Source organism: Sminthopsis crassicaudata, chromosome 2 (genome assembly GCF_048593235.1).
Source record: "Sminthopsis crassicaudata isolate SCR6 chromosome 2, ASM4859323v1, whole genome shotgun sequence".
Lineage (NCBI taxonomy): Eukaryota > Metazoa > Chordata > Mammalia > Dasyuromorphia > Dasyuridae > Sminthopsis > Sminthopsis crassicaudata.
In genome coordinates, this window is record NC_133618.1 from 498,769,011 (window position 1) to 498,785,693 (window position 16,683).

At 45.7% G+C, this 16,683-nt stretch overlaps 1 protein-coding gene across 1 annotated transcript; it reads left to right on the top strand.

Annotated features, from left to right (window-relative positions):
* The first annotated feature begins 1,815 nt into the window (after window positions 1-1,815).
* On the top strand, window positions 1,816-14,955 carry CERCAM (cerebral endothelial cell adhesion molecule). The gene is made up of 13 exons (XM_074293791.1): window positions 1,816-2,279; window positions 5,255-5,365; window positions 7,134-7,251; window positions 7,498-7,632; window positions 7,834-8,038; window positions 8,535-8,654; window positions 9,542-9,618; window positions 10,034-10,140; window positions 10,305-10,437; window positions 12,974-13,101; window positions 13,311-13,514; window positions 13,655-13,912; window positions 14,136-14,955. The coding sequence occupies exons 1-12, from the start codon at window positions 2,086-2,088 to the stop codon at window positions 13,902-13,904; spliced, it is 1,782 nt and encodes a 593-aa protein (XP_074149892.1). The 5' UTR covers window positions 1,816-2,085; the 3' UTR covers window positions 13,905-13,912; window positions 14,136-14,955.
* The last annotated feature ends 1,728 nt before the right edge of the window (window positions 14,956-16,683 follow it).

Consider the following 16,683-nt stretch of genomic DNA (forward strand, 5'->3'; position numbering starts at 1 on the left):
GAGTAGACAAGACTTATGTGAGCCATGTCTATCTATAGGCTGTTGGATGCAGAATAGAGTGCTGGACTGGGAGTAGGGAGTAGGGAGGCTTGCCGGGGTCTCCTACTAGCTGTAGGATTCTTTAAAGCCACTTTATTTCTCTGGGCCTGTTTCTTTACCTGTTAACTAGAGGGAATAGTATCATTTACTGCACAGGGTTGTCCTGAGGATCAAGCCAGATAATATATGAACAGTTTAGCTGTTATTATTAATAGTATTATAAAAACTATATTATAATAACATATTGTTATATAATGCAATATATCAAATATTATTATAAAGGTAAGCTGGAGGGTTTTGAATATAAGGCTCAAAAAAAATCCCCAAACTTTGAATTTTCCTTAGTAGGCCCCAAAGGCTATTTAGTAGAAAATTGCCATCACCAGGTCCATGCATGAGAAAGATCCTTCTGTCATGGGGGTGGAGAGAGGGAATAGAAGCAGCCTAACCTGTTAGAACAAGAGATTGGGAAGAGAACTGAAAAGATCATTGAGTCCGAACTCCACATTTACCGGCAGAACAAGAGACTGTGAGGCCCAGAGGTACACAGCTACTATGTGTCTGAAGTGGGATTAACCTAAGCTTCCCTGACTCTCCTCTAGCAGTCAGCCCCCTGCATCGCCACCAAATTGTTGCCATGAGCCAGACCGGTGTAACCCAGGCCCATCTATCCATGGCCCATGGGGGGGGGGTGGCAAGAAGGGAGAGAAGAAAGGGCAGAGAGAGAATTCACAGGATCTGCTGAATGTGTGAGAAGTGAGGAAGAGGGGGAGAATCAAAGGTTACAAATACGGAGAATTTGCCAGTGAAAGAAGAGAAGAAAGAATGGGTTTGGGGAAAAGCTGAAGTTTGGTTTTGGACTGTTGCAGTTTGAAGGACCGAGGGAGTCACGACCGGTGTGTCCTTATCCTCGGTGGAGATGCTGGCCCCAGAAGGACCACAATGAGAAAGAAAGCGCAGGTGATCCTGCGGACCTCGCCGTCCCGTCCGAGAACGAGACACTTCTCGGTGGAGAAGGATTAGAGGAATAAGAAGGTCAGATTTACCTTGCCAACCCTCTATAACCTTCCCAACTCCTTAGGCTCCCTCGCCGGCCACTTCCTCGGCCCCCCTCCTTCCAACCTCCTCCTGGTAACGTGACCCTCGGAGTGGCGGGGGAATCCCCTGTCTACTCCAGTCCCTTTTCCTGCCCCCCCCCCCCCCATTACGGGAGAAAGGAGAACCTGGGAATCTGCAGCTGCCAAATTCCACTGCCTCATTTCCTGCCCTTTTAGTCTTTAACCAGGAGATGGCGCGTAGAGGGCAGAGTAAGGGGGGTCTGGGAGAATTCTGGCAAAGTTCTCTCCAGGATCCCCGCGCCCCTTCCTGGCGCTCCAGAAGGAATAGCAGCTGACATTTTCCTTCTCCACGGGATCAGAACCAAGTTGCCTCAGTTTCTCTCATCTGTAAAAAACAACCAGCTGTTCTCCCTCACACACGTCCTCGGTTCCCACATCCTAAGACTCTAACACTCCATGCCTGAGACTCCCCCACTCCCACCCCCCCTCCGCCCCACTCCATCAGATCATGTCCTGGGTCCCCGCCAAAACCCGACGTTCCGTCCCAGCCAGATCCGCGTCTGCAGCCCGGAGGCTGGGGAAGGAGGGGCGGGGAAGGAGGGGTCTGGCGGGACGGCTCCGAGAGAGCCACATCCCCGGGACCAGCTCTGCCACGCCCCAAGGTCAAGGCCGGGGGCGGGGCCTCGAGCTCCTTCGCCGGTCCGAGCACCGGCTCCGCGAAGGCTCAGGCTCTCTGGGACATTTAGGTCCAAGAAAGGCGAGAGATGCTTGGAAGTCCGCAGCTTTGGAGGTGGGAGGGGCTGGGAAACCGGTCTCCCCAGCCCCGGGACTAGCCCCGCCCCCAGACGCTCCTCCCCTGATCCCGCCCCTGGGTTCCCCCTTGCTTCCAGCCGCGGTTCCCCCCCTTTCCCCGGCTCTGGTCGGCCCCCAGCCTGGCTCGGCTCTCCGAGCCCCGGGGGCCAGCGCCGCTCTTCTTGCCTGCTTTGCCATGCGCCCGCCGCCCTCTGCTCTCCTCTTTCTGCTGCTCCAGCTGCTCGGGGGCAGGCCCTCCTGGGGGTCCTCGGAGCCCCCGCTTCCAACCGTGGTCATCGCCGTGCTGGCTCGCAACGCCGGATACTCCCTGCCGTACTACCTCGGGGCCCTGGAGCGGCTGGACTACCCCCGGGCCCGCCTTGCCCTCTGGTGAGAGACCCCAGGGAGCCTCCCTGCCCCCATCTCACAGTGGCCCTCCTTTAGCCCTCCTGCAGAGCCTGTTTTCTCCGGACACTACGGCCCGTGAGGTGGAACCATCTCCCTGTGCCTCATCCCCGGTCCTGGAGGTTCCTCCGACAACATTCCCCACTTCCCACCCCAGTTGGGGCTGGCCCCGGGACCCTGACCTGAGCTGTAAATTGGCGCCTCTCTTCCCCCTTTCTACCTCAGCCTTTTCCTTTCTCCCTCACTCTCCTGGCGTTCCCTCCCTACCCACTCAGGCCCTTTCTTTATGCCCACCCAAATGTCCACTCCTCTCTCCAAGCCTCTCTTCTTTTCCCCGACAAGAACTCCCATTCTCTTCTTTCTCAGTCCAACCTCATTTGCTCTCTCAGGACCTGTGGAGGGTGTACAGATGACTGCTTGCTGCCTTTCCCATCAGCACTCGGTTAGACTTGTGGAAAAGAAGCTAAGGGAATGTCCTCAAGCTGCTGCCATCTTTAGCCCTAGACAGCTCTGGTGGAGGGTTTTACCCTTTTCCACATATTCTCCGAATATGGGATCTGATCAAGTCCAATACCATCTTTACCGTACCTTCTCTTCTCATACAATTTCTCCTTTTGGGGATGGAGCAAGATACCTGCCCTTATCTTAAAGATCGGGTCAAAAGGAAGGGAATCTAATCCTTGCTCTCTCAGGACCTGTGGAGGGTGGAGGGTGTACAGATGTACAGAAGGATCTTGAAAATAGAGAAAATACTCTATGGGAGAGCCTGAGAAACTGACCTAACCTAACTGGTCAGTTTCTACTCTGAGCCCTGAAACAGCCAAGGGAGGGAGCAGAGGACACACCCTGGAGCCCAGAGGGCCTCCCCTCCCCCATCCATGGAAATCAGTGAAGAGATAAGACCTGGTGGGGAAGGGAGGGTAGATTGGACGGGTGAAATGACTGACTCCCCCTATAACCTACAGCCAGCCCTTGGCTGGTGAGGGGTGGTATGGGCTGGTGGCCAAGTGAGGTCTCCCACAATTCCCACAATTTTGGGCCCAGAGAGTTGGTCCCCACCCCTAGCTTAGAATGACACGTTTGCTCTCTGCTCTTTAAAGGGACAGGAACATTTAAAACTGGGGGTTTTGTTTAAATTTGCCCCCTTCTCCTCAGTAGAGAGAAGCTAAAGACTCCCCTAACTCTAATGCCACCTTTAACTTACCACCGTGCTTTTATTATTAATTGCTCAAAGCTGCTTTGTCCTCTTTCACTGTGTTCTAGATCTGGAGACTGTGACCCAGACTAGTTACCACTAACTCAGGGGCCAGTCCTCTGTCTCACTGCTCAAGAATCTCTCCCTTGCCCCCCCACATCTCCCACTCCTTGAACTTTTGGAAATCTTTAAGTATGAGATCATTTAAAACTCATCAACCAAGGAGAGCAATACTGCCCCTTTTGTAGCAGACAGGGAAACTGAGTCCCAGAAAGGGAAAGTGATGTGATTACTTTTTAAGTTTGTGAAAGAGCTGAAACTTGGACCTGAAGCCCAAACTCATTTCTTTCCACTATATCTCTAGATGGAGGCAGTGTTTTACATGGGAGAGAGTCCAAGATTTGGACTTAGATGGCTTGGGGTCACATCTAGGCTTTGCCATGTAATACCTCTATAATTAGGGCTAGTCAATAGTTCTCTCTGAGCTGTTTCCTTAATTGCAAACTGAGGATTTTATATGTGTGTTTATTCCCTCCCCCTCCACACACACACACACACACACACACACACACACACAATTTAATTAGCTCAGAAGACAACCTCAGAGCCATAACTTGCAATTTTTTGTGCCCAAGATAAACTGCATGAAACTTTGTTTCAAGTGAGGAGAGTTAAAGCAGAGGCTCTGAGGCATCATGAAGCAGCTGCTGAAGAAGTCACTTTGGGGATGGAATAAAGCTCAAACAGCTAGCTTAAGGGTACCTCTAAAGGGGCAAGTCATCATCTCACGGCTTTCTATTTTGTTATTTTATTTTATATCACCTCTATTTCCCAATATAGGATTTCCTGACTCAGTCTTAGTGCAGGTTTAAACTATTAGAGCTTAAGTTATTAAGGCTTAAACCTACACTAAGAATTTTGAGGACTATATTCCTCCTCCCAGAAAGCTCAATCATATACCCAAAAAAGAAAAGTTCATCAAAACTAACCAAAATATCACAAAAGCTTGATGTTAGATGCAGTGTTCCATATCCATAGCCCTCCACCTCTACAAATCAGGGGAGGAGGCACCTATTTTTATGTCTTTTTCGTGGCAAAACTTGAGCTTTGTATAGCATTCAGTTCTAATTATTTTGTTCTTTTTATATACGTTACACATTTAGTTTTCCTGTTTTTGTTTATTTTGCTTTGCAGTTTATGTATAGCTTTCCCCCCATAAATTGAAATTTTTTTTTTCAATGCAGTTAGGTGGCCCAAAAGATAGAGCACCAGCCTGGGAGTCAGGAGGACCTGAATTCAAATCCAGCATCAGACCAATTCCTAGCTGTGTAATCTGGGGCAAGTCACTATTTGCCTCAGTTTACTCTTTTGTTAATAAGTTGGAGAAGGAATGACAAACCATTCCAGTAACTTCATTAAGAAAACTCAAAATGGTCTCATGGAAAGCTGGATATGATTGAACAACAATGATTATTTTACAAATTAGATGATAAGCTGAATTTTTTTAACTATTGCTGAAGGACTGAAAGTTTTGTCAGTGCCCTTGAACAAAATGCCTCTAGCTGTGCCTTGGTTAGGGCTCTTCTCAGATATCCTAACCTTGAAAACAGTCAGTCCTCATGTGGAATATAACTGGACAGGTCTGGTACAGGATGTGAGATTTAGTCCTCATTTGAGGAGTTTGGGTTGCTGTCTAATCTCTCTCATCAAACCAGGTCACAGGTCACTCAGTCTTGTCCCTTCCTCATGATTACTCTGACCACAGGTGTGCCACAGATCATAATGTGGACAATACAACAGAGATACTTCAAGAGTGGCTGGCTGCTGTGGGCAAGGACTATGCAGAAGTGGTATGGCGACCTGAAGGCGAGCCAAGGTAGGCAGAGTTGGGGATCAGAGATTCAATTCAAATAAAATTGAATTTAACTTAGTTCTAGGTTAGGAATACAAAGACAAAAATGAAACTGTTGTACCTGCTTATTTTACTAATGGATACAACTGGTATTCAGACGAGAATCAGCAAAACAATTTAGGGAAAGAGAAAGCATTCATAAATGGGGAAAAAAAAAAACCAGAAAAAGACTATGTGGAAAAACTTATGGCCAAGCCCCATGATGTGCTGCATCTAAACTAAGGAACTAAGAGGAAGCTCAGTTTTCTAAGAGATAGAGGTAAGAAGAGAGCATTCCAGATATGGAAGCAAGCCTGTGTGATGCAGTCATGGGAGATAGAATATCCAGTGTGAGGAAAATATTAAGTCAAGGGAATGACTGTTAGGAAAGTTTAACTGGGATGGAAGCATGTGTAAAGGGAAGCAATATAGAATGAATTTGCAAACATGGAATATGGAATGGGAATTAAGATGGACCCAGGGGAAGGGTTGTAAGACAATGTCATTTGTAGTTCACAGGAAGAGTCTGAGAGCTCTTTCTGTATGAAAGTCTATTCTAACTAAATGCAGTTGTGAAAGGCTTTAGGGTAGGTCAGCCCTAACAAAAATATAAGTTGAAAAGCTTAACATTACCACCCCCAGCCTTGGTTCTAGGTCTTTTCCACACTCTATATAGCTCTAATTATTAAAAAGTATTTCCTTTCAGCAAGCTTGTGGTCCATTAAGATCCCTGAATCATTTTCCCAGAAATTTTAGTTTGCTACCTCTCCCTAATGTCCAAGTTTTCTTAATTTTTCTTCTAAAACTAATGGGCGTGGACTTGATGATCCTAAGTCCTTTTTAGTTATGATAATTTGAAATTCCTTCCTGTTTTATATTATCAGGGACTTCTAGGTGGTGCAATCAATAGAGCTCCTGGGTCTGAAATAAGGAGGATCTGAATTCCAGTCCAGCCTCAGACACTTAACTAACTATATGATCCTGGGCAAGTCACTTAACCTTATTTGTTTCAGTTTCTATTCTATAATATAAGGTGGAGAAAGAAATGGCAAGCTATTCTAATTTTGCCAAGAAAACCCCAAATGGGATCAACAGCAACCAACTGATAAGGAGACAGTAGTGTTGAGTGTAATTTATCCCAGAAGACAGACGGTTTAGAGCAGTGGTTCTCAAAGTACGACCCATGGGCTAGATGCAGCCCACTGAGGATGTTTATGCCGCCCGCAAGGTTATGGCAAATGGGCTGAGGGGCAGAGTGAGTGTGAGTTTTTGTTTTTACTATAGTCTGGCCCCCTATTTAAAAAGTTTGAGGACCACTGGTTTAGAGGTTAGTAGTCTGGACTTAAGAGTCTGGGAACTGTGTTCCTTAACTTTTTAATCTTACCAGGCTCTCATATATTAGGCACTGTTTAATGAATGAATGATTTCTCCTCCTAATCCAAACTCAGTGCATGGAAGGGCATGATGGGCTCCAGTGAATTTATTTATACTAATCTACCAATGATTTCTATAAAGTAAAGTGAGTCTCTTACAAATTAAAATTTGCATTTTAATACAATTCCAAGTCTTAAACTAAAGGGATGAAAGACAACTCTCTTGCTCAAGGTCATACAGTTGGCAAATGGGAAAATTACAACTCTAGACCCCAAGTTTTTGGACCCACAGATCAGTGATCCCAAGGAGTGATAAGGCCTCTTTCCCTGAGGCAGTGTTCTGGTTTTTGATCTTTGACCTGATTTGATCTTTGGTACAGGTTGTATCCAGATGAAGAGAGTCCCAAACAGTGGACTAAGGAACGCCACCAGTTCCTCATGGAGCTGAAACAAGAAGCCTTGGACTTTGCAAGAGCTTGGGGAGCTGATTATATCCTGGTAAGAGAGTCTCACTCCAACATTTATCCTGACAATTTGGCCTACAAAATTTCAGGGATGCTACTCAGTTTCAATGGGCCATATCCCTGATCCAATCACTCTATCACTTCCCCAGATCATACCAGAAACTCCAAGAAAGGTCCTGTATCTACTCTGGACCCCAGAGGAACTGGTAGGGGTATTCCTTGGTTGACCCCTGCCAGAGACTGACTAAGCCATGACTAATCCTGTCTTGTTCACCCCTAGTTTGCAGACACGGACAATATCCTAACCAACAATCAAACCTTGAAGTTCCTGATTGGGGAGGGTCTGCCAGTTGTAGCCCCTATGCTGGATTCCCAGACTTATTACTCCAATTTCTGGTGTGGGATCACCCCACAGGTGAGGTCCTAAATGGGTAGAACCTAATATGTTTTGAGATTCTAGATGGAGTTGGGGTATTGAGATTGCAGTAGATTCTTCCAAGAAAGTGTCTAGTCATAATGGCAAGGGTGGATGGTATGGAAATGTAGAGCCTGATGGGGGAAAGGGGAAGAGCCTGGCAACCCCCTAACATTTCTGGTCCCCATTCCCTCTTCTTAGGGTTATTACCGAAGAACAGTTGATTACTTTCCTACCAAGAATCGACAGCGTCAGGGCTGTTTCCAAGTGCCCATGGTACACTCTGTCTTCCTGCTAGCCCTTCGGGGCAAGGGAGTTGACCAACTGGCCTTCTATCCCCCCCATCCCAATTACACATGGCCCTTTGATGACATTATTGTTTTTGCCTATTCTTGCCAGGCTGCAGGTGAGTGATTGGAATGGGAATCATGGAATGTTAGATCTAGATGAGAATCTAGAACAGAATGTCAAAGCTAGAAGGAGCCTAGAACATAGAATATTACAGATAAAAGACATGTTAGAACCCAGAGTGTTAGAGCTGAAAGGGATCTTGGAATATAAAGTATTAGCATAGGAAGAGACCTTAGAACACAGAATGTTAGTTCTAGAAAGAGGTTTAGAACAGTGAATATAAGAGCTGGGAGGGACTTTAGACCACAAAATATTAGAACAAAGATTCATGGAATGGGGAGGCCGTAAAGGAATTTGAAGCCTTCCCTGGGAGGAAGTCAGGTAAACCAGCTGAGGATGGGAGTATGAGGAGGAGAGCTTCCTTACTTTTTGCCTCCTGCTAGTAGGGAAGAGATCAAGCTAAAGGGTGGGTAGAGCTGAGGAAGGGAGATACCTTTGGTGCTTTGAGATTCTTTGATTCTCTTCCCCTCTACTTTGCCTCATTCCTCCAGGTGTTTCAGTCCATGTTTGCAACCAGCATCGATTTGGGTACATGAATGTTCCAGTCAAATCACACCAGGGGTTGGAGGATGAGAAAGTCAACTTTGTCCATCTAATCTTGGAAGCGCTGGGTGAATAAGTGTTGGGCTATGGCAGGCAGCATCTTCTCTGCCAGTGAAGGAAGCTTTACTGACAATGCATTTCTTCTCCACATTTATCCATGCTTTGTCTTTCCTCTCCCCTTCCTGTCTTCCTTTCCTGGATTTTAGTGCTAGCCCTTTCCCAGCCTCTACATATTCTTGTCCTTGGTATAGGACGCAGGACTGTAGCATAATAGTTCTCAACTAGAAGGAATTTCAGAGGTCACCTTGTTTAAGCCTCCATTTTATAGATAAAGAAACTAAGACTCAGAGAGGTTTAATTATTTGTCCATGCTAGCTGGCCCTCTACTTGTAACTTTACTATAATATCTCAGACCTTCTACACTGTCTCAGCATTCTGTTCTCTCTTCACTCCAGTAGATCTGAAGCTCTGGGCCAAGCAGCCAGTACCATTCGGTGACCCAGTAAGCATCTTGGACTGTCAGAATTGAAATAATCTTAGAGATTTTTTATGCCAACTCCCTCATTTTACAGTTGAAAAAAATAAGGTCCAGACAGAGGAAGTCACATAACTAACCTAATAGCAGAGGTGGAACCAGAGCCCAGACTTACTATTGCCCAGTCCTGAACTCTTTCTGAAATAAAAGATAAGACAGTGGGTCTCTAACTTACCCTTAGAATTTCTCCCTCCCATGTCTCAGTTTCCCTGGTTTGAGAACCCTACTTTTTACTGTGACACAAATTCAGTCATTTCCCATTATGAAATAATAAAGTTTGATTAGATGATCTCTAAGGTTTCTTCTAATTTATCTTATGGGATGGGAGGTTTAGAGGGAAGGGAGTAAAGTGACTTAAGAACCAGAAGGAACTAGGCTAAATTCATGACCTAATTCTGGGGGTGGATTTTTCTATTGCAGTGGATGGCCCACCTATGCAGCCTTCAGCCCATGTGTTCCTGTCCCCCAAAAGACCCAATAAGATGGGGTTTGATGAGGTATGTGTCCCAGGTTAGAGAGGGAGAGAGGAGCTTGGATGAATTTCCTTCCTTGAGCCTTCATTCCTGAGTGCATTTGTTTGTTTTTTGGCTAGGCAGGGTTAAATGACTTGCTTAGGATCACAGAGCTAGTTAGTATCAAGTGTCTGAGGCCAAATTTGAACTCAGGTCCTCCTGGATCCCGGATCTGTGCTCTGTCCACTATACTACTTAACTACACCTCTTGAGTGCCTTTGCAGACAGAAGTAGAGTAGATTAGATTGTAAGTCATTGAGAATAAGTACTATTTTTTGCCTCTTTTTGTATCCCTAAATTTAGCACATAGTAGGCACTTAATAAATGTTTATTGATTTTGAAAAAGAGATTGAGGATGCATGAGACAGAAAGATGATGCCCACTAGTTCTGTTTCCTAAGGTTTTTGTCATCAGCCTAGCCCGTCGGCCCGAACGCCGAGAACGGATGCTGAGCTCTCTGTGGGAGATGGAGATTGCTGGACGGGTACTGGAAGCGGTAGATGGCAGGTGAGAACCCTGACTTGGTTGGTCTCTGGAAAAAGGGCTATAACTGACCTCTGAGTTATTGATGAATGGGGAGGGGAACTTGTTTCAGATGTGAGGACCTGGATGGGTGTGCAGGGAGGGGATGACTTGAAATCCAAGCCAGAACCCACCATATCTTCCTACAGGGCACTCAATAGCAGCTCCATCAAAAGCCTGGGTGTGGACCTTCTTCCTGGATACTATGACCCCTATTCTGGCCGCACATTGACCAAGGGAGAGGTGGGCTGTTTCCTCAGCCACTACTCCATCTGGGAGGAGGTGAGGATATAGACCTGGAGAAACCAGGACAGGGAGAAGTGTTCAGCTCTACAAATGTGAACTAAATGTGCCACGTTCTTTTCTCTAGTCATAGGGAAAGCATCCCTGGGATTATTTCTCCATCACTGCCTTTGATCTTTCACTACCTTTGGTCTTCTGTAATACCTTGTTCTATTAGCCACCTACTTCTTCTCTTGTATCTTCAATCTTTCTGTCTCCTGTCTATGGATAAGCCCAAGTTTCTTTATTTCCCCCAAAGCTATCCCTCCATTCTTCTATTCTATCCAGCCATCCTTCCATTTCCTCCCTTTCTCTGCCACTTTTCAAAGTAGTCTATGCTGGAAGTATCTTTGCTCTTCCTACCCAATCTAATCCCATCCCTTTGTGATTTTTTTTCTGCCCCCATTTCTTTATCAAAACTGCTGCCTCTGAGCTCAGTAGTCTACCAGTCCCCGAAATGAATAGTCTACTAAGCTCTCTAGCCTCTTTTTAGTATTTTGTATCATTTACCATACCCTCTAGATTATTTTTCCTCACTCACTTTGAGAGTCATCATGGCCTTGGTTATCCCTCTCCAATTTGTTTGGTTTAGAAAGCCTTCCTCTGGCTCCTTATCCTCCCCTCAGCCTTTTAAAGCATGTTTTCTCCTCCCAACATTCTATTCTTATTCTTTTTTGCCGTGTTGCATCTGTCTCCTTTGCCAATCCAGTTCCTAGTTTCAGCTATACAGCTAACCTCTATTGCCAGGATTGATTTCCCCTGAGCTTCAGACCTTTATCTCCAAACTGCCTGCTAAATATCTCCACTTGGATGTCCCACAGCAACTCAGAGGCAACCTGTCTAAAACCGTGCTCACTGCCTTTCGCTTTAACTGTGCTCCTACTTTTGACTTGTGGCTCTCACCATTTATCAGTTTCTTTTGTTTGTGGGTTTACAGGTACCCTTGGCTCTCTCCTCCCCTACCTCTCCTATCTATTCTGTTACCAAGTGTGTCCATTCTGCCTTCATGTTCTTGTTCAACCATTTCAATTATGTCTAATTCTCAGTAACGCATTTGGGGTTTTCTTCAAAAAAATACTGGAGTGGTCTACCATTTCCTTGTCCAGCTCATTGAACTGAAGCATATAGGTTTAAGTTACTTGCTCAGGGTCACACAGCTAGGAAGTGTCCGATTTGAACTGGACTCCAGGCCTGGCACTCTATTCAATGAGCTAATTAGCTTCTCCTGATTTTCTTTGAGGAATGAATTGATTCCCTGCCAAGGTTGACCCAAGAAATGGTACCTAATTGCCAAATATTTCCAAATTTTATAACATAAAGCTTCTGATATAAATTAGAACACAAAACAACTTAAAAAAAAACCATACAAGATTATTAAGTTACCTTCTTTTTCTGGAGAAGATCTGACTATTATGACTAGGAAGAGAATCAGCCCACAACCATAGATCCCTCAACAGGAAGCTCTCCTCTTAAGGGTGTTTCTCTACTTGGACTCTATAAAATCAGAAGGAAGTTTCTAGTAAAGAGGTATGAAGCTCTTCTTTCCTGTCCCACCACTGCCACTTATTATCATGGGGGAAATTTAAACAATAAATAAAAATAATTTGTTTCTTAAGTATAATATAATTTATTAATAGGGAATACCACCAATTAAAGGGCAGGTCAATGGTATGCCTTTGTTTGTGCCAAAGACTGTCTCCATAACACCTGCTAAATCTGTCCCTTTCTCTCTATTCCCACTGATGCCTAATTCACCCAATTAGACTATTATAATAATAAGATCCTAACAAGGTTTCCTGCCTCCACTCTCTCAGGCTCCTTCTTCAAGTTCCCTCCTCAAGCTCCAGCCAAACTGGACCCCTTGGCGTCTCAGACACATTCTAGACTTTCTCATCTCTGTTCTCTTTGCTCAGGCTCTTCCTCGTGCCACAAGCCTATGGATGCCTTCCTGCTTTGCCAGCCTTTAAAGTCCAACTCAGATGGTTTCTCCCTCAACAAAGCTTTCCCTGAATCCCCCAGTGCAAATCAGTAATTCCAGAACTCTGGGAAATATGTATCATAGTGATTCATGTATGTTTCATGGTCCTCAATTTTCAGTCAATCAACAAGCATTTATCACGTGGTCTCTGTGTGCCAGGCACTGGGCTAGTCATTATGGGTACAAAGATTTAAAGAGAAGGGTCAGAGAAAGACAGAGAGATAGAGAGAAGCAGAGACAGACAGAGACAGATAGAAAGACAGAGACACAGAGTCAGAGGAAGAACAATTCCTGCTCTTGAGGAGCTGATATTTTATTTGAGGAAGAGGTTATCTCAAGTCTCGAAACTATGGGAAGACTTTTGGGACACTTTGTATGATGGGAACTTGTCTTACCTCAGTTTTGTATCTCCTGGCACAGTACTCTGCATACAAAGTTGCTTAAGAAATGATTGGCACTGGGGGGGCACCCTTGGGACTTCTGTTAACAGAAATCTGCCTGGCCTTAGATGGGGTCCTCAGGCTTTAAAGGTGGATCCCTCCTTCCCTGTATGTACAGATGGTCACCCGGGGCCTGGAACGGGTCGTGGTGTTTGAGGATGACGTGCGCTTTGAGGCGGGCTTCAGGCAGCGGCTGGAGCGGCTGATGGAGGAGGTGTCTCAGGAGCAGTTGCAGTGGGACCTGATGTAAATCATGGGGCAGGGGACGAGGTGAGGTGGGGAGGGGGAAGACCTTTCCTGGCAGAAAACTTCGGGGCTGAGTTGGAACAAGGCCCTTTAACTAGCCAGGCTCCTTCCTTTCCAGGCTTGCTCTGGAGAGTGCTGGGAAGACTTAGCCCGAGTGGGGAGGTGGTGCTGGGAGGGGGAGCTTTCTGTGATTATCTGGGTCTCTCTAGATACCTAGGACGCAAGCAAGTTACCTGGGAAGAGGAGCCAGCTGTGGAGGGCGTGAGCCACCTCGTGGTGGCCAACTACTCCTACTGGACTCTGGCCTACACTCTGTCCCTGGGCGGCGCGAGAAAGCTGCTGGAGGCGCAGCCTCTGGGCAGGATGCTGCCTGTGGATGAGTTCCTGCCCATCATGTATGACCGACATCCAAAGTGAGACTCAGGAGCAGGGGTGGTCTGGAGATGGAGGAACGCCCTTGGCTCGGGGGCTCTCCACGTTCTGGTCGGTTGGCTCAGACCTGCTGGCACAGGAGGGGAGCCTCACCAGGTGCCATGCTGCCTCTTTCCTGCAGTGAAGACTACAAGAAGCACTTCTCTCGCCGGGACCTGAGAGCTTTTGCTGTGAGGCCCCTGCTTGCTTTCCCCACCCATTACGCAGGGGACGTCCAGTGGCTGAGCGATACAGAGACGTCCACCATCTGGGACGATGACACTCAGGTCACTGGTTGGAATGGCTCTCGTAAGACCCTGAGGGACCCGAGGCTGGACAGGGTGGGCAGCAGTGGACACAGCCTCCATTCCACTTCTCACGATGAGCTCTAATGCCGGGGGTAAGCAAGGGGGAGAACTGGAGGGAGGGAGGGGAGGCTCTGGGGGCCCTTCATCCTCTGGTCCTGAACCCAAGACTCTCCTGCCTTCTTGGGCATCAGGGCTTTTATACGTGACTTTTTGTCTTTCACTTCCTCTGTCTGTCTGTCTGTCTCTGGTTTTGTATTTCGCTTTTTTTTTTTTTTTTTTTTTTTTCCTTTTGGTTTTTCCTCTCTCATTTCTCAGGTTTTATCTGTGGATCAAAGAATGAACCTCCACAGGAGACATGGGGATCTCCAAGCAGGAGCCAGGGATAGCTGGAAGAAACTGGTTTCCCTAGGCCCATTGGAGAGATTGTTGCTGTTCATTTTGGTGTTTCCTTACCTGAGGCAAAACCAGGGCCGTTACCACTGTGATTCCCCACTCCTATTCCCCAAAACTACAGCAAACCACTTCCCCTCTCCCAAAGGTGCTAAGGCAAGGGGCCACCAGTCAGCTCATTTTATACAGAGGGTGGGGGGGAACTGAAGGCCTGGGAGTCTCTCTCAAGGTAACATACACACTAATTTAGTTTCAGTGATCTAGGATTTCCTAACAGTGTGTGTCTATGGCAGGAAGGGAGAGACCTGCTAGAAACTATGTCCTACTGTCCCCTTTACCTCTCTCTCCCTACCTCCATCCTGCATCCCATTTCCTCTGAAGTCAGGGCTAAAGAAAGGAATGAGATTTGGAAATCTTCCAGGCTGAAAAGGAAAAAAAAAAAAAAAAAGAACTAGGAATTTGAGGTTGGCAACTGAGCTCCCCATTACCGCTAGGCAGCAGAAGGAAATCTTCACTGAGGCTGTCACCCCTGATCAGGGGGTTATTAGCAGTAGCAAGACTGAATGAACTCTTTGCAGCTTTCTGATTATCCAGCAGCCTAGGAAACCTCTTCTAGTACTTTTCTTTAGCTCCTTCTGGAGGCAGTCGCCGACACAAGATGAGAGGACAAATCTCTGGAAGATAAAAGAGGATCCAGTCCATACTGGTGGCTTGCAATAAATAAATATTTGGTTTGCACTTTAAACTTTGCCCCTGCCTCATCATATGTATATTGGATCTTTGATTCTAAAAGAAGAGTAATGATGAATAACCCCATTTAGCAGATGAGGAAATTGAGGTCCAAGGAAGTCATGGTCACCCTAAGAGTTGGTAGCAAAGTTGGTAGAACTAAAACCCAGATATCTTAACCTTCTGTCCTAGGCCCTTTCCATATATCAGGCTACTTGTGCAGACAAGCCTAGATTGTGCATGGCCCAGGATAAGTCAGTCCTTTTCTTTGGAGAAGTTATAGACTAAAGGTTGTGGGTTTCATTGCACCAGCTCAGAAATTCTGGCTGACAGTTGTCTTAAAAATTGGGGACATAGGGGTAGCTAGGGGGTGCAGTGGACCAAGCACCAGCCCTGAAGTCAGGAGGACCTGAGGTCAAATTTGACCTCAGACACTTAATCCTGGCTGTGTGATCCTGGGCAAGTCACTTAACTCCAATTGCCTCAGGGAAAAAAAAAGTTGGGGAGTGTTATTTGTACATTTTACCCTAGCAGGAGGTGGCAAGGGGTGGTCTCTGGCACTAACTAATGGTGTTGGACATATCCAACACCTTTGACATCTGAAAAGCAAGAGAGAATTTTGGGATGGTGCTGAAGCACAAAGGAACCTTGGAGGTCACTAATGTAGAAACTAAGGAAGAGAAAGCTTGCCCAATGTCACAGTCAAGGCAGTAGCTGAATGGAACACAGTAATTTTTAATAGTCTATAATTAAGCAGCATGACCATTGCAGCCCGAGCTCCAAGTCCTCTTGCTTGTATAATTAATTAAGAGGGGAAAGCTCTCCTCATCCATTCACCTCTGTGGAGAAAAGACTCAAACATGGAGAAAAATAGGAATGGAGTCCCTATCTAGTACTGAAATTCTAGCTGTCTCTCAAAAAGTGAACACTCTCAGAGAGAAAGCTGTGGAGTGGCTCTTCCCACCACCCAAGAGGCTGAAATCCAGTCAAACAGAATACAAGAGACCTCCTGCTGCTCTGTAATTTAAGGGCCTGGGAGAGGGCAGGCTGAGTTCGTGACAGGCCAGGCCCTGAGTGACAGATGCTCCTTTATCCCAGGTCCAGTATCTGATACTTGCTGACCTGTATAACAGCTGACTGGAGCATTACACATAGTCAACTTCTCTACCCTATGTACTACATTGCTCTATGTGTTGAAACCCTTGGTGGGGAGTTCTGGGATGAAATTCTGCCTTCAGAAAGAGTAGCAAAGGTCATGCTATTATAGTTAAGGGAACAAAATACGTGACAAGGTTTGATATTGCAGTCTAGAGTTAGTGACAGTCATATTCACTTTAAAATTTTATTTTATGTATATGTATATACACACAACACACTTACATAGTATGTACACATATGTACATATACAAACTAAAATGCAAAAAAAAAAAAGCATTTCTATGTTCATTTCAGAAGACAAAAGTCTGCCTTCAGAAACAGTAGTTAAGGTCACACTATTGTAGTTAAGGGAACAAAATCTGTGACAAGGTTTAATACTGTCGTGTAGAATTAGGTAAAATTTTTATAATATATATATATATATATACATACAATGCACTTACATATATGTACATATACAAACTAAAATGCAAAACACTTCTATGTACATGTCAGAAGACAGTGGTTTGTAATAGATTATAAATTAATTAATTTAACAATTGTTTTTGTTTAACAAACAAAACCAGAGCAGCTAAAATGAGAAGAG